This window comes from Populus trichocarpa, chromosome 2 (assembly GCF_000002775.5).
Source record: "Populus trichocarpa isolate Nisqually-1 chromosome 2, P.trichocarpa_v4.1, whole genome shotgun sequence".
NCBI lineage: Eukaryota > Viridiplantae > Streptophyta > Magnoliopsida > Malpighiales > Salicaceae > Populus > Populus trichocarpa.
In genome coordinates this window covers 10,338,245-10,364,137 of record NC_037286.2, presented here as the reverse complement: position 1 = coordinate 10,364,137, position 25,893 = coordinate 10,338,245, and the positions used below count along the sequence as shown (strand labels likewise).

General features: G+C 32.5%; 2 protein-coding genes across 15 annotated transcripts; one reads left to right on the top strand and one right to left on the bottom strand.

Moving 5' to 3' along the window:
- The first annotated feature begins 4,529 nt into the window (after nt 1–4,529).
- LOC7453917 (phospholipase A(1) DAD1, chloroplastic) lies at nt 4,530–5,961 on the top strand. Its single transcript, XM_002302459.4, has one exon. The coding sequence runs from the start codon at nt 4,651–4,653 to the stop codon at nt 5,959–5,961; it is 1,311 nt and encodes a 436-aa protein (XP_002302495.2). The 5' UTR covers nt 4,530–4,650.
- A 5,751-nt stretch (nt 5,962–11,712) lies between these two features.
- Nucleotides 11,713–20,157, bottom strand: LOC7483798 (protein VASCULAR ASSOCIATED DEATH 1, chloroplastic). 14 transcript variants are annotated; one of them, XM_024594224.2, is made up of 17 exons: nt 19,874–20,153; nt 19,742–19,801; nt 18,907–18,957; nt 18,569–18,634; nt 18,366–18,461; nt 18,128–18,229; nt 17,906–18,003; nt 17,627–17,814; nt 17,182–17,222; nt 16,974–17,061; nt 16,748–16,834; nt 16,590–16,644; nt 14,938–15,004; nt 13,301–13,400; nt 12,285–12,346; nt 12,152–12,194; nt 11,713–12,055 (listed from the first exon to the last, which is right to left on the bottom strand). In XM_024594224.2, the coding sequence occupies exons 1-16, from the start codon at nt 20,006–20,008 to the stop codon at nt 12,174–12,176; spliced, it is 1,317 nt and encodes a 438-aa protein (XP_024449992.2). In that variant the 5' UTR covers nt 20,009–20,153; the 3' UTR covers nt 11,713–12,055; nt 12,152–12,173. The 14 variants fall into 14 exon arrangements, 12 of the variants coding, with proteins under 12 accessions (XP_024449992.2, XP_024449993.2, XP_024449991.2 ...); XM_024594225.2 differs by having other exon boundaries at nt 11,713–12,044; XM_024594223.2 differs by having other exon boundaries at nt 11,713–12,041.
- Nucleotides 20,158–25,893: the final 5,736 nt, after the last annotated feature.

Here is a 25,893-nt window from a genome sequence, read left to right as displayed (position 1 = left end):
TCAGTTTTTTTGTCATGGGACCCACTAATAACTGTGGTGTCCCACAGGTTTTTGAGAAGCAGCATTTTGCTGCTTCTTGTCTAGATATTAACACCAACAGTGGAGCATGGCTCCACTGTAGCACTGTTCACGTACTAACGTTAACAATATATTTTTTTTAATTTCAAAAAATAATGCAAGTGAATTAAATTAATTTACTCGCACTGTTCACATGAATTTTTTTTTTTAAAAAAAATCAGTGCAATTAATTGATTTCACTCGCACTATTCACGTGAACGTGAACAATATTTTTCTTTTGTTTGTTAAAAAAAATAGTTTAAGGTGAATTAAATTTACTCGTATTGTGATCTCAATTTTATTCCTGATAATATTTTATCTAATTTTATTGCACGCTCAAAAAATCATGAAAACTATCGTTCTTGTCGAATGAATTTTGTACGTAATGAAATTGTAAATTTTTTTTTTTAAAATTGAGTTTTACTCGAAAAACTAGTATTTAATATTATTTATAACACTACATAAATTAGAAGGATATCGCATGATGACGTAGCATTTGTGAAATTTGATCGCAATTCCAATTATGTTCTTGCCGGGTCCGACCTAGTTAAAAAAATTCAGTTTTTATTTTTATTTTAATTGTGTTTTATTCAAAAAATTAGAAGGATATCGTTTGATGACATAACAAAAAATTCAGTTTTTGTTGTTGCATGCTTAAGAAACCATGAAAAATATAGTCATTGTTGGATATATTTTGTATGTGATGACATTGCATATAGTTTTAATGGAATAATAAAAAAAATTTGATATCAATATTATTTATTTCATGATGTAATAATAGTAGTTAAATCTTCAATATTTAAATTAAAAATATTTTTTAATTATTTTATAACCTCAATTTGAAAAACATTTTTTTAACCAAACACATTAAACTACTTTTTGTTCAACCTCAATTTTAACCACAGTTTTAACCAAACACCTATTTTTTCAAATCAACCTCAACTAAAAATACCTTTTATAAAACAATTTTTTTTAAACCACAATCACAACAGCAACCGCAATACCAAACACACTCAACAAAAACTGCTGACTAAGTGGAGGAGTGCATGCGTGTACTTGTTCAAAATCCTAATATGGATAAGAAATTTTGAATGGAACGGAAGAAGCACGCGCTTGCCGTCTCCTGGACAAGACACCCTAATTTTGAATGATTATTTGTATTATTATAAATATAAATATATTGAGCATTAATTAAATAATACAGTTCTCCCTCGTGCCAGTGGCCACATGACACGCGACCATGCATAGTTATATTTGTCATTTCTGGCGTGCGTATGGATCTGCCCCTGAAAAAAGAAAGGCTCAGACTGTGCCTCTCTAGCTACTTATGGAAACGATTCAATAATTGTTTGTCCTGACGATGTTGAGAAGGAAGAGGAGGTGGGCCTTTTTGCATAGGAGATATATACATTAGTGCTAGAATATTTATATTCATTATCGTGCGTGTGTGTGTATATATAAAATAAACATTACTTGAATAATGAATACCTAAAATTAATTTAATATATTTAAAGTTTTTACTCAATGAATAATTGAGTAAAATAAAAATAGAAACCATTACCAGAACAGAAAAGCAGGGAGATCAGGTAAATAGTTTTGTTGGTTGTTGATTTAGCATGTATAACAAAATTATAAGACTCGCACTCCATCACGGGTTAAATATTTTTATTTTTTATAAGAAAATTATATACATATATTTTTTTAATGTATTTTTATAATTAACAAAATTTAAGTGCAATTCACAAAGTTTATGCATATATGTAATCAAATAAACTGAGAAATTATATGCTCTAATAAATAAATAAAAAAACCTATCTATTGTTTCAAAAAATCACCCAAAAAATATGTTATTTTAAAAAATATATATATATATATATATTCATTATGCTTTGTTAGAGAATAATATAAATTATATCTTGGAACCTCATCTATATTTTGGTGTTTAAATAGTTCTTTAACATGATATCAAAACCTTATTAACTAAATAAATATTCACGAGTTCAAGTCTAATATCCATATTCTCTTTTATAATTAAGATTAATTAATAATCTAAGGTAATTTAAGCATGTATAAAATTTAAAAACATGTGTTAAAGAATATTTAGAGCTCGCCTGATTAATTTTATATCATCTACTGTACTAACCTCCTCCAATAGGACGCGTGGCTTCCTTTGGTTGGCCACTATAAATTCTTTTGTTTGTTTGGAGTTAATTAGAGCTTATTATTTGAAGCCTATTAATTAATTCTTAAAGTATAAAAATAATAATATCAACTTGAACATTCTCAATTTAGTTTTTCTTTTTTCAAAAAAAGTCTTCTTTCCTTTTTCTCTTTATCAAATAAATAAATTAATTAAAAAATATAAAAAAACTTGATAAAAAGACTAAGTTATAAACAAATTTAAAAATGATTCGATCAATATAAATAATACTGTCACTAACTTTTTTAATTTGCAAGCAGCTGGTAGAGTTTTTGCCATCCTCTTAATTATATGAAATTGTAGTATTACTTTTGTATAAACAATTCAATATTTGATGTAAATTATTAGAATCCAATTAAACCTTACCTTAAAAAATAATAACGTTCTTGCACTTAACCAATAGAACACAAGTCACTAATTTGTTAAATAATTCAATGTTTCATTTATTTATTTCGTCTAATTATATATATGATTCAAAAGACATTTGTTCAACTTAATTGATGCTCCATTTATTTTTTTATTTATTTATTTACGTGGATGTTCGGGCTCGTTTGCGCGCACTACGACTAATCACACGACCCATTGAACATCCTGCAAACCCAGTGAGCATCTAAGGCACTACGGGAATGACAGATATGTACAAAAAGATTCGAATCCGATTGCAGGGAAAGGAAACAAGTCCCTACCACCACTATGCCAAGACGTCAATTGCAATGCTCCATTTATTTCTTTATAGTAGATGTCGTAGCTAGTATGTTGTGCGACCAATGACTTGCTTAACAAAACAGTTTTTAAAGATGAGAACTGTGGTGCTACCTTGTCTGCACCAAACAATTACTGTCGTGACCACATGGGAAAGTGCTCACACAATGATCTTAACGCCAAACACGTCATTATATATCTCCCTCCTACGTTAGAGCATCAGGCATGCATCGCTTTCTTTCAAAACGGCTAAAGGCTAAAACTAAAAACAGAGGGACGAAACAAACATTGACCCACCATGTTATGTATGCTGTCCGAAAATGGGAGTCGCCAGTACTTCGGACTTTAGCAGTGAGAACGCTATTTCTGCTGGTCAAAACTTTAAGCTTCACTGAAGTTGGACCATTGGATTTGATTTGACCCCACATCTCGTAATCATCTCTCTCATCATTCCTTCGTCCCCTAATGCATTTTTTTCCAGTTACGACGCTCGTACCTACCAGCCGCACATGAGAAATTGTATCGTCTTTAAAGAAGAAGAAGAAGAATAATAGGTATTATATTAATTATTTTTTGAATTTATTTTTAAAAAAATAAATACAAGTAAAAATAAAAAAATAGATACAGATATTCTTATTTTTATATATAGATTATAGATTTTCATTTTTCATTTTTTTATAAATTTGTTTCTTTTTTTAAAATGAACAACAACATATCTAAACTTTCAACTATCTGTCTTTTAATCACTCTACTTTCTTTATATCCTTGCTCTTGTTGATCCTCTTCTTTCTTTAATACTTCACTATACGTATAGTTAATTGTTATTATTTTTATTACTCATTAAAATCATCATGTATGATATATTTATTTTAGATTAGTGTATGTTATATTTATTTTGGATTTAATAATTTAAATGAAAAGGATATAATAAAAAAAATACAAATTCACATTTATCATCTATTAGGGATAAGCACATGAGGATTTATCATCTAACAAGGATGAGACAGAAGAATCTAATTTTATTCACTGTTAGGGTGTTTATTTTAGCTTTTATAGTTGAAATTGAATATAATCGAATTATATATAAAACTCAACCACAAAAACTAATTTTTTTTTCTTTTAGTTTTTCTGGTGAGTCCCATCCACAAAACTCAATCTCTAAAACAAACACTCCATGTTCAATTGATATAAGTGGTAATTACAAGCTGTCACTTGTAGGATTCATGTCCATTGAGAATGAGACACAGCAATCTAATTCTAGTTACCAAATATTCAGTTGATGTAAATGGTAATTACAATCTGTCGCTTGTAAGATTCAATGTAATTAAATTGAGTTTTCTCCCCTCCCATTCTACCAAACAAATAAAGTTGAAAGATTAAAAGCAAAACACTCTCTCCGATCATGGAAGTATAATCACATTCTCTCTCTCGATTCAATTAATTCGTGCCCCGTCTCTCCATATCTTCTACGTCTTACTTTAATTTCTCTTCGATAAATTCCTGTTGTTTTTCTTTCTACCTATAAAAAGGACCCTCCGAAACCCCTTGATGAAGCCAACAATCACCGACACCGAGAACTTAATTCCTCCAGTTTCATCCTTTGCCTTTCTCTTTTCTTCTTTGCCCTTTTCACATCTGAAACAAATAAAGTTCCCATCAAGCTCCCCTCCTCCATATACGAAAAAACCAAAATGAAGACTGTTGGATTCGCAAAGCCATGCACAATCCCACCCACTAGAGACATGACATTAGAGTGCTGCAATATTCTCACTCAACCCACAAGACTCAACAAAAAGTTTATACAAAACCAATCCTTAAGAAAATGGCAAGGCTTGCGCGACCCGGTTCGGAATGATTCCATTGCGTCCGGCCGGCCGGTTAAACTAAGACGGAAATGGATGGAATATCAAGGTATTCGAAACTGGGAAGGCTTGCTTGACCCTCTCGATGATAATTTACGCGGAGAAATACTTCGTTATGGAGACTTTGTCGATGCTGCGTATAAATCCTTCGACTTTAATCCTTCATCACCCACCTATGCAAACTGCCGGTTCCCAAAGCGCACATTGTTTGAACGTTCCGGTTTTCGAGATACTGGTTACCGGGTAACCAAACATCTACGTGCAACATCAGTAATCCAACTTCCACGTTGGATGGAAAAAGCACCCAGTTGGATGTTTACCCAGTCCAGTTGGATTGGATACGTAGCCGTGTCTCAAAATAAGGCAGAAATTGCGAGGCTAGGGCGCAGAGACGTGGTGATTGCCTTTAGAGGTACTGCCACTTGCCTTGAATGGCTGGAGAATCTTAGAGCAACCCTGACCCAACTCCCAAATACAGAATGTGATAAAAACGGCTCTGACGAAAGCGGGCCCATGGTAGAACGTGGGTTCTTGAGCCTTTACACTTCAGGAACTCCAATTCGCCCTAGCTTACAAGAAATGGTGCGTGAAGAGAGCAAAAGGCTACTCCAAACTTATGGAGATGAACCTCTTAGCTTAACCATTGCAGGCCATAGTCTCGGGGCTGCTCTTGCTACTCTTGCAGCTTATGACATCAAGACTACATTCAACCGCGTGCCAGTACTTGTGACTGTCATTTCTTTCGGGGGTCCACGTGTCGGTAACCGGAGTTTCAGACAGCTCCTGGATAAACAAGGAACGAAAGTCCTACGTATAGTAAATTCGAATGACGTGATAACAAAATTACCTGGATTTGTTATCGATGGAGATCAGAATGATGTGGCAGATAAAGGAGACCTGATCAGTATGGCAAGCTTTCCAAGTTGGATCCAAAAAAGGATGGAGGATACACAGTGGGTCTATGCAGAAGTTGGGAGGGAGCTAAGACTTAGTAGCAAGGATTCTCCATATCTCAACAGCATTAACGTAGCGACATGTCATGATTTGAAGACTTACCTGCATTTGGTGAATGGATTCGTAAGCTCTTCTTGTCCTTTCGTAGAAAAAGCAAAAAGGTTTCTTGGTAACCGCCGTAGATAAGGCGGGGAAAAAAAACAATAGCCCACTAACTTGGGTTTATCTAATCCATCTATTATGCTCCTGATTTGATATATATATATATATATATATAAAAAAATCTTATTTTAAATATTTATTTTAAATTAAATTATATTTTTACTCATTATTTAAATTATTTTTGAACCCTCAAGTAGACCAAATCAATTCTCATACACAAAATTTATACAAGTTTCTTAACTTTCTATTCAAATTGCAAACACAAACATAAATACCATTTAATTGGATATATTTCTTTGGGATTTATGCTTAGGCTCTTTTTTTCACAATTTTTTTTAATAAAAATTAATGAAATTTATTTCCTGATGACAGAAAATAATAGGGCCGTGGATCGACTCCTGTAATTTCAGGTCCATGAGTTTATAGGCCTTTACAGTATATCCTAGAGTGTAAAACCACAAGATGACAACGGTCTACTTGTCATCCACTCAGATACTTGGGCCCATCAAAAGTGACGTGGCCACCAATCAGCCCTCAGCTTTTTCTCCACGGATATAAACAACCCTAGGAAATACCACCACTGCTATACTACTTGAGTTTTGACGATCGACAACAGACCACTCTAAAGATCACGCTATCTTCACCCAAAACAACGGCCACAAATGAGCCGCAGCATCGCACTCTACCCCACCGTCAAATCAAACCGTCTATTAAACAAGATCAGCATGACACGTTAAATAAGACCGGCATCTCACAAAAGTAGGAAGAAAATCGTCCTTGAATTTCAAGTTTGGTCAAATAAATCCATTTACTTCATTTAGTTTTTCAAATTGAAATCAATCCCTCTATATAATAAAAAAGGATCTTATTATACTGTCAGTACATTTTCTAAATATCCTTGACATACCCTCTTTGCAAGCCCCAAAAAATAAAAGACAATTGTCACGTGGAGAGTGGAGAAAAACAAATATGACAGACAAAAAAGTGAATGATAGAATCAAATATGACATGGCAAGCAACAACGCTGTCCACGTCGCAGGACTTCCATGCTGGTTGTGGCAGCTCGTGGAGGAGACGCGGTGGGTAGGACCGGAGCTAAGATTGAGTAGTAAGGAGTACCTCAGTAAAATAGATGTCGCCACCTGTCATTAGCTAAGTGCGTGGTTACATTCGGTTAAGGGGTTTGTGACCTCCACGTGTCATTTGGTTTGACTTTAGGATTAATTTGTGATCTATTCAACCAAAACTAACTAATCTTTTATTTTGTTAAAAAAAATCAAAATAATATTATTTTATATTTTTCTAAAAAATATCAACATGACCAAAGCCTAGTCAATCTATCTAATAATATATGATTAGGACTTGTGTCAAAGTTTATACTGTATTATAAAAACAAGTAGCGTAATGTAGAGAGAAAATATGCATGGCGTCTAGCTAGTTTAAATTGCCCTGTTTATTTTTGTGTTTCAAAAATGTTTTTGAAAAAATTAAAAAAAAAATTATTTTTATTTTTATTTCAAATTAATATTTTCTTAGTGTTTTTAGATCATTTTAATACACTGATATTAAAATTAATTTTTACAAAATAAAAAAAATATTATTTTAATATATTTTTAAATAAAAAATATTTTAAAAAACAATCCCAACTATATTTTAACAGAATTGCTCCCAAAAGAGAAGTGCGTATTGCTATTTTATGGAGACAGATTTGAAACCATTTCTGAATCCCATGTAATTGCAGTAAATGGAAATCAATACCCTTAAATGCAAAGCCCAGTTTCAGTCTTTATGACTATAATATTATATCCATGTAAAAAAAAGAAATTATGAATATATTACAAAGGAATCATCACTTCAAGCGGGCGGAATGTGACAAACCAAGATACAAAGTGTGTTAATGTTAACAACAACACTAGCGCTTCCCTCCTCAAAGCATTTGCTCTTAAAGGCACTTTAAAACCTTCCATCCAATTACATCATAATACATGTGATTGTATAATTTATAACGGCATTGAATTAAAGGACTTAAATCACCTTTAATCTGGATAGACTTCATCCAAATCAAAGTATAGGATTTCTTTGGACTAAATATAAAAATAAATAACCATGTTTAACTTTTCACCTATCCACAAGAAGACCGTTAAGGTTTAGCGGTTTAAATGTTTGAATGGTAAAGAGTATTTAGTAGTGCGGTCAAATCCTTATTTACTTAAAATTCAATAAAAAAAATTTATTTATCAAATGTTTTTAGTAGTAGGAGTCATCAAGCTAGTTTCTAATGACCCTTAGTTATCGAAAAATCAGGCCTCGGGTTTTATTTGCCTAAAAAATTGATTTTAAATCCTCTTTTTTTTATTCAAAACACCTAAAAAACCATAGATACTTTGTTGAAATTCATATAATGCCTTAAAAAACCTAAAAATCCATCCAAAAATTCAAAATCAATCCAACATTAAAAAACTTTTCAAGCTTAGATCTACCATATCAGGTAAGGAAAAACAAAAAGAAACACACCTAGACTAAACTCACATCATCAAATGAAATTCATTAACACAAAAATATCAATGTTTTTCAATTTGTGATTTCATGAGTGCTGCTGCCGCAGCCTCTCTAGCTTAGCCTCCAACATAAACATCTCATATTTAAAGTGGTGATGTAGAACAATTATTCCAAATGTTTACGGACTATATTAACAAAGTCAAGCCTAAAAAAAATCCATAACAAAATCTGAAAACATCTTAAACAAAGCTTAAAGTTATTGTATTCCTATTTTAATTAATTTCTAGTTAATTTTGGATTTTAATTATTTATTTCTGACTTAACTTACGACTTTTAATAATTAGAAATCTTAATGTTAGATGGATTCTATTAAATAGATAACTTTTAATTAGAAATTTTTTTTTCATGGAGATCAAGACTATTATTCAGATTCAATAAAAATACAAAATAATCTTCTCTAGATTTCTCTACAATTTGATATGTAATCTTAGAGCTTTAAAACCCTAGTTTTATTTTCGTTGTACATTGCACATTAGATGGTATCAGAGCAGATCAACATTTGAATTGATAAAAAACCATGATGAAAATCGTGGAGCAGTTAGTGGCAACCATCTCTATAACGGTGATCAAGGGATGCATGCTATTCGAGATCAGTTAGATTGTCATTCAGTAACAATAACAACTTATGAGGGGCTAATACAAACTGGGCAGGGTTTGGTGACATTAATGTCAGATTCGATGACCGAATGCAAAATGGGTTTGAGACATTAGGGTTGCATGCAAACATGAACCAAGGAAGTAGAGAGACATGCGTTGAAGATTATGCCCACGACCAACTTGTCATTGAACCAGTTCATGCAAATCCTCATGGTTAATATGACTACGTGTATTCATCTAATGAAGAAAATCCATCTTGGCTTATTGAAGACACAAATAGGAATAACAAAAAGGATAGGAACATGCTTGAAAACTTACCTTGAGACTAACCTTATCTTAGATCTAATCCTAAAATTCTACCTAGACAATCACTTGTCTACGTGAAGGGTGTTGATGAAGATGAACTTGACGGAGGCCATGAGATCTTATCAGATCAAGACAAACAACCCCAACCAGAGAGATAAAAATTGATCAACGTGGTTAAATGTCAATATGAGCAAAAATTTTCCAATGATAAGAATATTCTATGTGAACCTGATAAAGATCATGAAGATCTTGCAAAAAAAAACATGGAGGACCCAATAATTTCCAACAAGTCTTCTGGAGATATTATGGAAGATTTTTTTTGTGTTTCTTTAAATATAATAGTTGAAGTATTGGAGGACATGGATGATGAACTCAAGTTTGAAGTAAAAAAATATAGGAATAAACTACAATTGAATTTCATAGGAATAGAAAGTAAAACATCAAATATGTATTTTTTCTTATTATACACTCATCATTAAATTTTGAAGTTCACAAGTAAAATACATGCCACTTAGTGAGTAAGTTAACTACAATAATATATCCTAAATATTTGTGTTTTTGGAGTGAAAATGTTCAATTTCTAATAAATAACTTGAAGACGAGTTTTTTTCAAGTGGGGAGATTGACATAGAACAATTATCCCAGGAGTTCACAAACCAGATTGACAAAATCAAACCTAAAAAGAAATCCACAAAGAAACCCAAAAACATCTAATATGAAACCTGAAGTTACTATTTTTTTATTTTAATTATTTATTTTTACTTAGCTTCCGACTTTTAATTTAATTATTTTTTTACTATTTAGAAGAATTCTATTAATTAGATAAGTTTTCATCAGAAATTATTTTTTATAAAATATTTTGAGACTAATATAAATAAAGAAATGTAGTTTATTTTATAGAGATCAAAACTATTATTCAGATTCAACAAAAATACCAAAATATTTTCTCTATATTTCTCTACAATTTAATCTATAATCTTAAGATTTGAGAATCCTAATTTTATTTTTGTTATAAGCTGCATTCAGGTTGTGCATCGGCCTCTCTTACCAAGACACAGCTTCAGCTGATTTTTCACCAGCTCCAGCTCTCATACCACCACTGTAGTGTTCTTGAGAAGCCACATGGACAGTTTATGGTCTGTTCAAAAGTACGAGGATGCTCATCTGCAGTTAGAAATGGCCAAAACGAGGGTGAGTGCGTAGGAAGCTAATGCCAATACGGTAAATACTAATCCAGATGGCAACGGTACTGAACAAATGAAAAGGCTAATGTCATGCTCTAGCCACTAGGAAGCTAATGCCAATACGGTAAAACAAATTCACCCTCATAACAAAACAAAACATACTAAAAATATCACACAAGGATATGCTGAGCAATTTTTAAGATTTGTGGGGCACATTGCAACTGACGCTAATGTTTTGAGATGGCAATATGGTAAACCCAAAATCACACACACACACACAAAGCAAAAAACAAAAACCATCTTGTGAACACTAACTTGAATTAAGATTTTTCTTTTTTCATTTCTTGGGTTTCATTTTTATTTATTTGTGTTTGGGTTATTTCCAACAATCCAAGGTCAGTTATTCTTTACCTAATGAAAGGATTGATTCTAATGACTCGAAAGCAAATGGAGACTACGAAAGCCAAATAGATTAAAACTCCTTATCCACTAGTTATTCCATGGCAATGGGGCTTAAACTTGATACCTTCACCTTGTATAATTGTGTACTTGCCAATTTCCTACTTCTTATTCATGCTTTATATCTAACAAAATATACATGTTTAACGATGAAGCCAGGATTTCTTTTTCCCCAGGAGGGTCACTTAGTAACCATCATACATTAAAAAATTATACTCCGATATGACACTTAAAATTAATAATATTAACAAGAGAATTATTCACATTCAAAATCAACAGCAAATTAAAATAAAATTAATATTAATATTTCGTTAATCATAAATAAATAGAACACAAAATATTAAGAAATTAGATCTTGAGATCTTGTACCACTAATAGAGATTAAGAACACATAAGTTTTGAGCTCCTAGAAGAGAAAAAGCAGAAAATATTTTGATTCGTTCGTTTCTTGTTCCACAATAATTTAACAATTTTGCAAACCACCAAAAATATTAGAATAGGAAACTTTTAAAAATAGCATGAGAAACCATATTTTTTCCTTCTTTAAGTGAAATATATGAATCTGTTTAGACATTGGAATTATAATTTGTAATTTTTTTAGATGGAAATTATCATGTTTGAACTGTAAATTCAAGCAATCAATTTCATTTTTAATGCAATTTTAATACCCTTTTTTATTTTTTTGAGAATGAAGCAATTTTAATGCTTAATAAATAAAGGAAATTCAGGAAAATACTGATGATTATGCGTTAAAGCCACAAATATAGAACATGCCAGTGTTGAAATTCATTGAGCTAGAAGATGCAATGGATGTAGCATTTGTGAACTTTCCCTGCACAAGATCGCCACCCCGTTGACTAATGGCCACAGAACTAGACATCTGCAGCATTCTTATGTGGTCACTCTGCTTGTAAGAGATTTCTGAAGTTTCTCCAGTCTTCACTTCTCTTTCAGAATGAACTTCTCCCTTCTGAATCATGCTGACAGGAGGCTCTGCCTCTGCTTTAAGAAAACTGGAAATGGTTACCTAAAGTTAGTAACGCAATACCACACACAGCAAAGCACATCATGCAGAGAAGGAGCTGGCTTAAATTCTTGTGATGATTAACCTCCTGGTTTTTCAAGGTTCTTCTACTTCAACAATTCATGTGCCTGGAAAATTAATTAAACATACAGTCAATAAACATTCCATCCAAAATATACCATAGATTTGATAACTTGTGTCAACAAAAGAATGAGTACATGGTTTATCCATATTGCAGAAGTTTCTTGACATTCTTGTACAGTAGACTGCACTATCTTCCCTACAATATTGCAAGGCATTAGGCATGAATCCAGTCCACGAAATTTATGAAAACAGGTACAGCGCTGTTTTGACGATTGTAAAAGCATCTATGAAAATGAAGGTTATATAAATGAATGTAAGTGCATAATAAGAGTTTATGAGGCACATCCTGAGACTTGATTTCAAGCAATTAACCATAATCCCCAATTATAAGAAGTATATAAAGCCATTGCGAGGCAAAGAATTCCAGGAACTGTAGCTCATTTTATTTGTATTTCAGATTAAAAAAAAAGGAAAGAAAGAAAGAAAAGATCATTAGAGAGAAGTGAACATCCTTCCAGTGTATGCCAGTATGATTACCATATCTGGTCAAATTTTATTCTTCAATAAAATTCCTGTTCATTCAGACTTGTCTTTCCTAATTATCGTGGCACTTTCCAAGTTAATGCTCTTTCCAATACAAGAAGCTCAGTATTGAAATTAGAATGAGTTAATCTTATTTGGCACCATTTCCATGATGAAACCCGTGTTTATCTGTAGAAGCAGAAATGATCTCACTACAAAAATATTTTATGCAAAAGATTTGCATAAAATATTACACTTCAGTTCCATGAGATAAGGGATAAAGATCAACATTATTGAATCCTGTTGAGGAAGAGTTGGCTGGTCAGGATTTGCCACAGGTTCAGAGAGTGCCATTCATCCGCAGATTGGTTAAAGAAGTATTTCACAAAGCCAAAGAACAGTGTATTTCAATGATCCCCCCCCTGGTTTATGCCAAATCCCTAGGTTAATTTCCTTGATATTACAGCGGCCAGAGTTTATAGAAGATAGTTTTTCTTTCAGGTCTTTGGCCACAAATTATACCCCAAAATAAAATAAAAAACAAAGTGGTGAAATTAAGGTGAATTGTGAACAAAAATAATGTAACATGAAGCATATAAAGAAATTGTATGTAATGGAAAATGCAAACCTTTAAAAATAGTTTTCTTGCTGAATACAACGTTCACATATATCCGCAAAATGCATCCTTCATTCGATCCATCACCATCTCTAGTCACATCCCATAGTCCCTGACAATTGTAGCCATTAAGAGAAGAAGGGGGGCAGGGTAGGTTAGGTTTAAATAGTGGAGATCACGGTCTTAAAGCAGATTAAAGCTCATGCCGAGAACTATACGGAATACTTGCTGCCAAGTCTGTTATAGAACTTTTTTTTCATGTTAAACAACCATTGCACTCTCTATCCGCACATTTCATTTCTTATTTCATGAACTAATCCTCATTTTTTTCTTTAACATCTCCTCCCTGTTGATCTGTCATGTGAAATTATCATAACAACTGAATCTTGAGGAACATTTCACCAAGTTTTTGTCCTCCTTTTCCACTCCCTTCCCAAATTCCTTCTCTTTTCACCGATTTGTGTGTAAAGGTAAAGCAGTACAAGGATACCAACAAAGTCAAAAAATTGAAAAATTCCCAAAAAAAGAGGAAGTAATAAATTGAATAAAAGTGGAAAACCTTATAGGAGTCTGAAGCATGAAACAATTCTCACATCTCAGTCTAATTCACCATAAATGTGTCCCAGAATACATGTAGTTACTTAAAAAGACACTGAAAAAATCCTAGTAACTTAACTTAAATACAAAGTAGATAATCAAAATGTAATGGTTAATCCAAGAAAATTCTTAGATGATATTAAATTTCAGAAAGAAAGATTATCTAAATTATAAACAAACAAATAAAATTCCTTTTTCCTGCTCAGTATCAAAGGTTTTTAATAGGGCAACAGTTCACCATAAATGTGTCCCAGAATACATGTAGTTTGTACTTAAAAAGACACTGAAAAAATCTTAGTAACTTAAATCCAAAGAAGATAATCGAAATGAAATAGTTAATCCAAGAAAAATCTTAGATGATATTAAACTTCAGAAAGAAAGATTATCTAAATCATAAACAAATAAATAAAATTCCCTTTTCCTGCTCAGTATCAAAGGTTTTTAATAGGCAACAGATCATCTAACTTAATATCTCTCCTTCAATCAATAAGAATTCTCCACGTTGTATATCCATCTCCTTTCCTAAAGTCAATTCCATACCTAGGAGTAGAATGGTCGTATCCTCTCTTATTGTTGGTTTCCTAAATCTAAATAATGTATTAGGAGGAAGCTACTGGCCCAAGTCTGACAATCACAGGCTTAAGGGATACATGTCCTACATGTCTAACAAACCCAAATACAAATCACACCCAATCTGGAAGTTAATCTATCTAAGACCAACCAGAACCGTTCAATACAGGAATTTAAAAACTGCAGCCATGATGGAGCACAAGCTTGAAAAGAAATAACATGACAATTCCCAAGGTCCTGAAACAGTTTCAAAAACTTCATGTAACCCAAGAAAAGAACCACATCTCAAAAGGTGCACCTAAATAGACAAGGGTATAAGTTTCTGACTTCTTAATAATTAATTATCATTCAATATAAAATGTCATTATAGAATCTGTTTCTTAAAAGCTGAGTACACAATCCTAGTAAAAAAATATGAAAAGAAATAAAATAAAAACCTTTTATCCACCGTGTCAATAAAATGGATCAGAAACAGCTTGTACCTCAACGCGAAAACAATCTCCAAAACGGACGTCACTGATCTCCTGTGATGTCTCGATAATCAAATGACTGGTAAAAGCAAAAGTGAGATCACAAGGAAGAACAAACAACTGGTCAAATCATTTACACTCAGCATCCAAAAAAGAAGGATAGGAATTAAATTAGCAAATAAATGACAATATAGACAGCTAATAAATTTAATCCATTGAGAACATTATCAATCAAGAGCTTTATATGTAATTTCACAACGAATTTGCGACACATTTATTTTAAATCCCTCGAAAAACTAAACTGATTCAATCAAAAACTTTGAAAGAAATAAGTACACTTGCAAGAAAGTCTATTTGAGGATATGCGAGAGAGACTTGTCTGAAATAGCCTGGTCTTGTAACATAAGTTTATGTACATAGTAGAGAAGAAGGAGGGGGTGAGAGACCAAAGAGATCATGGATAGAAATGATAAAAAGGAGTTTAGCATCAAAACAGCTTGCAAAGTTTTTGGCTCTAGAAGTAGCAAAACAGTAATGGACCCGAAGTAGTTGTTTAGAAGGTTTAATTGAGTCGTATATGATTATACCTATTAAGAATCTTTGGATGATCATCACTACTTTGCTTCTATCCCAGGACGCAGGGACACGATTCAGTTTTTTACTCTCTGGTGAAGAAAGTTAGAGAGTTAGGTGAGATTTTGCTAGAGGAAGGATTGTAAGGCGACTTTCAAAGGGTGCGGGTGATAGAAGAGAAGGAAAGAAGGGCTCCGAGTCAGCGGGAAGGGGATCTTAAGTGAAACCCGAAAATCCCCTGTTTCGGGTCTACCTTGTATGAGGCAAAACAGCTAACCCGTAAGCTAGTAAGTCACAGTCACCAGGGCAGAGAAAGAATCAGGTACGAAAGAAGAGGAAGAATGATTCCCCAGGGATAGAATAAGGTGATAAAGCGTAAGGGAAGACTCAGAAGAATGTGCCTGGGCAAGAGGTCTTTTTAGGAAGTACGGGAAAGCAGGATCAGAATCAGCAGGATCTTTTAAGAGAAAAAGAACTACTACCACAGGAACCAAATTAAGCATTTACTTTAATGCATGCACTTATACCTCAGATCTTTACTAATAAAGAAAAGAGGCACAGAAAGGATAGGTTCAAACATCCAACTCCTTAAACATAGTCAGGGTCGGAGCTAGGATTGAAAGATAAAGGGGGGCAAAGAAAAGGTTTCCAAGAAATGAGGGGACAAACAATTAAAAAGAAGATGATAAATTTGAGAGGACTAAAATGAGTATTTTGAAAATTTTAACGGGGAAGTTGCCCCCTTCTCTTCTATGTAACTCTGCCCAGGGGCAGAGTGAAACATTGTGTTGATCCATCAAAACCTAATCCTTACTTACCTTTAAAAAAAGCCAAATCATAACAAAACAGTCAAATTATAGAACTGCTTTAAAAATCCTCTAGGAAACTTCCTTTTGTTTCCAATAAGGCTTTCCAATTTTCTTCCCTCTAAGAAATAAAAGCCTTTTTTGTTTCTTTTTGTGCTGAGAAATAGAGGCTTTGATTGATAGCGAATTACTACACCATCTTATTGAGCTCATCACCAAGTCATATTCAAAACAATTATAGAACAAAACAACTAAAATGTCTCTCAAATTACAGATTATAAGAACCTGTTTCTGTAGACTCGAAATTTCTGGACTTCCTGGCAGCTGCCAAATTTTGCACCTATATAAAAACACAAAAATTGAAACAAGCATAAAGGGAAACAAATTCGCTGAAATTGACAAACAAAAGCAATCATAGATACACACGTAATACATCTCCATACCAAAATATATTTTGATAGGATGCTGAAAAGAGACATCACGAGCATGCCCAGATTTGTCATCTATGTACCATAAAGAGCACCTGAAATCTGAAAGGCAGAAAAGTTAACCAACCAAAGATAAAGGTACGAATAACATCATCCAACATATTCATCAAACTTAACCACATCTGAAAACTCTGGCGTGTTTTACTTTAGTATGGTTCCATGTGAATTCAAAGAAAATTACCTTTATCTCCACATCTACTATGAAAAGATTCAACAAATTTAGCAGCAGCATCTGAAAAGAACAAATAAAAGAACTCCTCTACCTTTATCTGCATTCCTTAAAATAAATGAAGATCAGAGAAAGACTCTTTAATGCGATAATATTTATAGAATTCTACATGTGGTAAAACAATAGGGGAGCAAATCAATAAAAGAAAAGGGAACACTACCGGAAACTTTGTCTGTCCAACTTCTTTAAAAGATTCACGTACTGCATATCAGAAAGAAACAGCTCAATTAAAAGAGTGCAGCAAAATATAAAGGGTAGGACCACCTCAAACATCATCCCAAAATCTTGCTGATGACAAATACCAACAACCACAACATTACTTTTGAGTAGAAATGAGCTCCATAGCCCACATCCAAAGGATTCAATCCTCTTCATGCAAAATTTTCACCAGGAATTACAAATAACTCCTCTGATAGATCTAATAGAAAAGCTCCAATTGCTTAGTTTAAAATTTGCTAATTAAACTAGAAGGTGAAGAGGAACCATACACCTTAAAATCTTGATTATTGAGAAAATATTATATCTAACAGGAAAATGAACTCGTTCGTTGCATGTTATATAGAAAACAAAATCACAATTAAAGTAATTCACAAGAGATAACTAACTCTGAGGTGCGTTGAAATTTTCCACATTCCATGCCAAAGTTGCTGAAGATGAAGGGTCGGTGTTTCTAACTAGTTCAACATCCTGTTCCAATTCATCTGCTACTTGAATTTGTATCATGGAGACACTGCCCTTTTCAACGGATGGTGAAAATTCAGAATCAGGCGAAGGAGCAGTAGCCTTTTGTCTACTATTCACATATATGCAGTCAATTTATGATCAATCACCCAAGACATGGACAGAGACAACTCATATAAACTCAGTATGGCTTGTGAAAGTACCTGTCAGGGGAATCTAATTCACTGGTTTGCTTGAAGCTATTCACCTTTTCAATCACAACAGGTCCATTATCTAGGCTACTGGATACAGAAATTAAATCCTGGTATAAAATCATCACATAAGATAGCAACAATGAAAACAGACCAGCAAGAAGTTTTACCATTCCAGAGTTCACGATGAAGTAATAAAAATTCATGCAATGAGTATCCAATGCTTTAAAATACCTGTTGTTCTGCGATCAAATTGGAACCATTACCATGTTGTAACCATCCATCCTTGATGAGATTCAAAGCTTCCTCACGAGAGAGAAATGATGCAAAGAAGTACTGCAGAATAATAACTGGATTAAGATATCACAATTTTTACAGAAATTCAGAAGTGAAAGAGCAGTATTCCGAGCGACAACTTCAAGAAATGCCAAAACATAATAGGGGAGGAGCAATACTCTATTTCTAGCACTACCTTCTTTCCTCCGGCAAAAACTTCTATTGCATTAGGGAAGATCCCAGCTGTCTTTGCTCTTTTTACACTCGTAACTTCATGGAAAGGGATTATTTTCTGGATAAAAACCCATCAAATATGTCTGGAAACAGTCAAGATTGAGAAAGGGAACTATAAAAGACATTGACCACAATAACAATAATAAGGCCATATCCAAACATTACCTTTGTCTCAAATCCAAATATTTTTGAATAAAAGCAAATATAATGTACAAAAAGGTACATATGCCCCTGCAACATGTAAACAGTAAACAACACATGAATATAGTAGGAAACATAATCTTACCTCCAAGTAAGTTAAAAAAACTTAAATAAACAAAATTATCACATAACTCATCCATGGTATCATTTACCAAATGAAATTCCAACTCAAAAGGATGAAATGTGGTATACTATAACACTTAGTGAGTGATGCATGCATCTCCAAGTACACATATAATATAGCAATTATTGAGTAATGCATGCATCTCCAAGTACACAATAAAGGTCAGCATCGAGATTACCTGAAGAAGAATACTTCCTTGGTATGCACAATTAAAGTGTTGTACAAGGACCTATAGGGGGGGAAACGAAAATTTTAGAAACATAATTCAGAGAAAACAAAGGTCCTTTAGAACTCTACAATATCCTCTGATGTGTGCGTGACAGAGAGGGGGCAATATCGAAAGTTTTAACAATAAGAACCGTTTCAGAAAATTTCACACGAGAAACAATTAATTCAAGGTACAAACATGTACACAGACATGCTTAACTGGTGCACAATTACAAGTGCAAGATAAAATAAGCATTTTGAACACATGATGTCCTCGAGGTTGGAAATGATACTAAGCAGATTACTTCTCATGAGCTTCTTATAACACATTTCACAGCACTTCCATCAGTTTTCCCCTCATTTCAATTATCATTTGTGTTCTATTTGATACATTTGTAAGTTTCAAAATCCTATTGACTTAAGGCTAGGATCAATGAATTCCAAACAGGGTCCAGCCCTAACCATAAAAGGATAAAAAATGTCAATTCTGACATGTTATGAAGCTCCAACTCGAACAGAATTGAGAGCATTTCTGAAATGTTACAAATTATTGGATCTCAACTCACGTAGAGTTAACAGATTTTCATCTTGATAACGATCCTATCAAAACCAAATTTTGAAGAAACATAATTTAATAAAACCAAAACAGCTACAGATAGAGAAGAGCAAACTGAAATTTAGCATAAGAAACTCCTAGGAACCAGTAGCTGAGTTCTTGATTCTCTTTTTTTCAGCTAAGTAATTCTTCGAAAATATATATAAAGACATTTGAAAGATATGAACATCCATAGCATAGAGTGACTTACTTCTTCCAGGGGAAGACGAAACAGTTGCCTATACTCTTCACTCCTCGCTGCTGCCGGTGACTGTAAAATACAGTAAACAGTAAAATCCTAACAAACAGAGCCGCTTGATCAAGTACGAGTGAGGAGAAATACCTGATAATCGATTTCACGGTTAGGAATGGGAGAAGCATTTGAGTGATCGTTGAAATCAGGCGTCTCGGCAGCGAAAGAAGAGGAAGATGATTCAGATGCGGCGTCAGTTGCTGATTTTGAAGCGGAAGAATTCATCGCCGGTGACGTGTCAAACCTCTCTCCTCCACTAGCTTATACAACTGCTGCCATAGAAGAGAGAGAAGGGGGGGGGGGGGTCCGATTACTTGTTCAAAAAACGAATTGGTGAAACTGGACTGGAAAGCGCGAATAACTAAACTAGTGGTGAGGTCGTTAAGTGTTGCTTGTTTCCGTTTTTTTATTTTAACAGCGGGCAAATATTGGTAGACGTTGACGTCGGTTTAAGTCCGTCCTTTTATTTGTCGTAACTTTTAAGAGTAGTTTTAAAAAAAAAAACAAAAAGAAAAAAAACCTATATTACCTGTTTCAATTTGGATTTTTATTTAAAAATATATTAAAATAATATTTTTTATTTTTAACATTAGCATGTTATAATAATTCAAAAAAATATTAATTTAAAATTAATTTTTTTTAAATATCGTTAAATCATAATACCAAATAAAATCTGTGTTTGAATGTTATAAAAGTAATATTATTATTTCTTTAGATATAATTAATCTTTTGAATTAATATATATTTTAGGATTTTTAATTTTTTTAAATTACTAGTTGACTAACTCTTAATTTTTTCTTAAAATATCTTACCTTTAATTTCATAAAATCCCCGACTAACGTCACTATATGATATTTATGATACGTGTATGTGTTGGTGTTTTCCTTTCCTGCATTTTCTTAACAATTCAATGTATTGGAAAAAAATCAAAATTAACTTAAAAGTTAATTTCTTGAATAAGATTTAAATTTGAAGCGTAAACAAAAATTTAAAAAAAAATACTAAAATAAAAGGAAACTAACCAGGTTTTTTCAAATCATGCAAAAAAGTTCATTTTACTCTAAAAAAAATCTTTATTTTCTTATTTATTTAGTCCTTTTAATTTTATGAATTTACATTTTAATCATAAACTTCACTTGGTTTACGTTTCAATCCCTAAATTTTAAGAGAGCAAAGTGAATACCACTAAAAATAGATGAAAAAACAGAGAGTAGTTGGTTGGTCACATTCCAACACATCATCATCATCATAATAACAATAATAAAATATCATTAAGATGTTTTTAAACTTTTATTTTGTTAGAAAAAAAATAAATCAAGGCTCGGGAAATATTATTAATTCAATTTAATTTTGAGTTTTTAATTGATTTAGAAAAATTTTAAAACTAAATGGTTTCATATAGGTGATGAGGTTTTGTATGAAAAGTTTACAAATAAAAGCAAGGTTAAAAATAGATTTTTGAGTTCTAAAAATCAAACCCCAACTTTCTTGCCATCTTTAAAGGTCAAAATCTTTACTAATAGATGACATGACTCGTCATCTATTTGTTTTTTTTTATAAATAGAACAAGTAACATGATATCTGACCTATTAAACAAACAAGATAAACCAGATATGTGAACTAGCCTTACAAGCCCATGAACGATTGACTTCTTTGTATCACGTCAGAGTTGCACATGTTCAACTATTATGCCTAAACATCTAGCCTCGTTTTATGTAGCCACTTATTTTATTATTTTATTGAATTTAAATTTAAATTCATTACAAATAAAGTAATTCAAAATATTTATTCATTAAATATCATTTAGTTTTGCCTTTGTTTTCAAATAAAATTCTAGTATTTTTTTATAATATCAGCAATCATTTCATTAATTATTTTATATGAGTCTAATGTGTTAAAAACAATTGCGATCATAATTATTCAATAAAAATAAAATTTATATTTTTTTGTCATAAAAAAATTATTCTCACAAATTAATAATGTTCCAGATAAAAAAAATATTTTTCTATTAACAATATTTATCTATTTTTGAATTAGTTCTTTATGAAATAAACATAAACTTGAATATTATCCCTACCTTTTCTAAGCAAAATTATTTACTCTACCCGATAAAAAATTATTTTATTTATTTTTTATTTACAATATTAATCTAGTTTTTTAATCAGTTCTCTATCAGATAAAAGTAAATGAATCTAGTAAATATTGTTTAGAGTGTCAAAAATATAAATCAATGAAAGAAAAAAGAAAATATAATACATGGCCCACTAGTAGCAAGTCAGGTTTGCACGGGTCTAAGGGCCAGGCCTTCGCACCTGACCGACCTTGCTTTGAAAACAAAAACTCCTTAATACTGGCTCATTTAGCTCTTTTAGGTTTAAAAACACATACTAATCTATTAAGTTACAAAATAAAATTGTTGTCATTTAGATTAAATAAATATATTAAGGTTCTTCAATATTTATATAACCAACGAAGCACCATTAAAAAAAACCAGTTGCTATAGTGTAGCAGTATAATTATCATTTTTTATGGGTTATATCTTACATGTGTTGGGTTTTTTTATTGTAAAATAAATGGAATTCATTGTTTGATAAAAACAATATATCTAAACTCATTTAGCGCTTTAACATTATTAATTGTCTTATTGTTTTTTAGTAACTCTAAAAAGTTGAAGAATATGCTTTTTAAAACAGGGAATGCAGTTTTCGAAAGAGCCTCGAATATGCAGGACTTTGCATCTTCTTTGGTGATGGGCCTGCAGAGAAGCTTGAGGCGCAAACTTGGAATTAACTGAGAAGTCCTTGTGGGGTGGTGGATGTCTGGATGATCATATTTTGATGCTGGATCACAATGATAAATATTTCATTCATGCGTACTTAGCCATGAACTGTGTTTTATTTGTCCAAAAGGAGAGTTTCCAGTCTCTACGAGAGGTTCCTTGAGTAGAAAACTTTAACAACACGTGATGTATCTGCGTGTTTTATGTTTTTTTTTTTTAACTAGAATCCATGTTCAACAAGTGATGATACAAAATCTTTGAGCTCAACTATACGCTAAATCTAGATAGAAATAGGTCTGACAAACTGTCATGCTCAATATTTCTAGACTCAGCATCTCGTCAAGCCCAAATAGATATAAAACTAATGATCTTTTTAGGCTCTCAATTGGATCACTCATCCGTTATACCTCACTATTAGTCACCTCTTTCTCTATTTTTTTACATGAGCAGGTTTTCCTTACATGATTCCCTTCATGACTCCTATAGGCCTGTTAGCAAAAATAAAAAACCAACACATGTTATTGTCATTATTAGTGCCAGCAACCAGATGGTAACAAGTCCTAACGACACTAACTGTAGGCTTGATTCTGACGAGTCTAAAAAGCTTATCAAAGGCATAAGATTATCTACTTGTTGGGGTGCAATTGGCCTGGACCCAATTGATAATATCTAAAAACTTCCCTCGTAAATCACTAGAGAAGGAAGGTGTACCCCAACACATACATACATAAAAGGGTTGTAATTTTAAAATGACTTTGAACAAAACCCAAGGTTGGTTGGTTGATATGCTCAGCCTCGACATGCATTTCAGTTGTGTACTTTCTTGCATGTCGAACATTAATGAACTCAATGTCCTCCATAACTAGAGTGATAAGGGTATCATCCTCATGATCCTAAGGCAACCTTCCTCTCTTTTGAAGTTCATTAGCAACGGTGAGAGAAATACTTCTCCTAATGTTGAAGGACGAAGATAACAAAAGGAAATTTAATTTAAAAAAGCAATGGCAAAAAGTATGAGTCAATCCAGGTTAATTTGTAAACCCTACGATCATGGAAATCGTGAAGTCCTTAAATCGGGGTTCAATCAAGAAGTGTAATTCCCAACCAATTTAATTTTGAATGATGAAATTATGAAAAAATTTTATCAATTTAGAAAACCTGCCAAGGAAAAAAATAACAAAAAAATAAATGAATATCACATTTGATAGGAAGAAAACCCATAAAGGATGAAATTGTAAAAACAAATAATCGGGATAACCTAGTATAAATGAAATGAAAATAAAAGTATGAAAATCAATTCTCAATAAATCAAATGTTGAATGATAAAATTGAAATAATTTAATTTTTTAAAAGGTCCTAAAAAAAATCAATCCATGTTAACCTTTGAAACTAGTGACTCTAGTCATGAACTTGAGATTAACCTTATGGGAACGAAAAAATATCTTAGTAAACTCATATTAACCTACAAACCCCATGATCACAGGTAGAGGGTCAGGTTAACCTAATATAAAGAAAAGGAAAAAAAGGTATGACATTAAAAAGAATAGGGATCAAATTTGAAAAAAAAAACTCATAAATGATGAAATTGAAAAAAATCTAAAAAGTGATCTCAAACAAAATAAATAGCAATTAAAAAAAAAGAATCAAATTTAAAAGATGGAAAAATGGAAGGGGGTGAAATTGAAAAACAACTATAATTTTATGGCTTATTAAAAATAAAAAAAAATAGTAATAAAAAAATAGGGATCAAATCTCAATGATTAAAAAATAAAATGGGGGTGAAATTAAAAAGAATTTGTAATTTTATAGCTTATTCAAAATAAAAATAATAACAATCAAAATGACAGATTAAATATGAAGGGAAAATAAATTGTCGGCGCTAGCATGGAATTCAAGGTGGGGAGAGAGAAAAAACAATTGTCGGGAGCATCGAGATCTTTTAAACGCCACCCTGAAAGATAGCGTTTAGAGGATGAACAGCCCCACCTGCATCGCCTAAACTACACGGGGGTCATCTAGACGCTAGTGTGTTATATGCAAGCGCCAACAATTTTTTTTAATTATATTTAATAAATATAATTTATAAAAACACATCTAAACACCCTTATAATTTACAATAAAATCAATGTAAAATAATAAAAGGCCTTCAGGTGAGAGTTATATTGGTTTTGTTTTTAAAGGCATCAAAGTAATTGATGATATTTCAAAATTTAATATGCTCAAGAATAAGATTATTTAGTATTTGGATAGTGAGTAATCACATGTTGAGGTCAATATTCTCTTCTATGAAGCTTAGGAAGTAGATGGTTACATAGAGCCTATAATAATCGTCAAGTTCATACCCATTTGGACTTAGCACGAAATGAAGCCCACGAACAATGAGAATAACAAACATTATATTATTTCGTTTTTAATTTTACTCACCGACTTCAAATCAGCTAATCTTCTAGGGAGTGAACGTGCTTGAATATTATAAGAACCAGGTATAAGTAGTCCTAATCATCTCTCCCTCTTCAAGAAACAGGAAAATAGTAAACTGAGGCCCCATATTCAGTGAAGGATTCAAAGGAAAACACCACAAACTAAGAAGAGACACTGAAAAAGTCATTGGTGAACCAGACTCACAAGTGAGAAATGAATCATGAGAGAGCCCACCTTGATGTTTCTTTTCCTGATCCCAACACTCTAAGCCTACGATTTCAAACCTCTAATTTGCACCTTTTTCAAAAAGCAAGGGTAGCAGCATGCAAGGCCCACAAATTATAGATTACTACAAAATGCTTCTTTTTTTTCTGGAAATGTGGGTGTAATGTTTTTGGCGTTCGAGCAGTAGTAGAATATACATTCACCTAATCATTCTAATCACTAAAAATATAGCTTTCATGGGATTGGAGACTCACATGACAACTTGCCCCATATTGATCGTGACCATCAACGAAATAAAGTTTCCCAATCATGATCCACATCATCCTCCATTTTTCTCCACTTCACTACTTTTTTCTGGGGTTCTCCTCAACTTTATCGGCATCCTGTACTAAATTAATGCCATGAGCAAGGGACTCTCTCTCTCTCTCTCTCCTCTCTCTCTCTCTCTCTCTCTCTATATATATATATATATATATATAGACACACTCTTCTTTCCGTAACCAGGTGAATGTGAAGGGAACTGGAATTGGTCCCTGAAATAGGCTTTGTTGGATTCCAATTTGAAACAGTTCCTTTGTCTTTGGTTAGAATTGCTTGGATGCCGCATCTTGCATTTTGATGATTGTTTTTTTAATCTATTTGTTTTTATATTTTCAAAATATTTTTAAAAAAGTTAAATTATTTT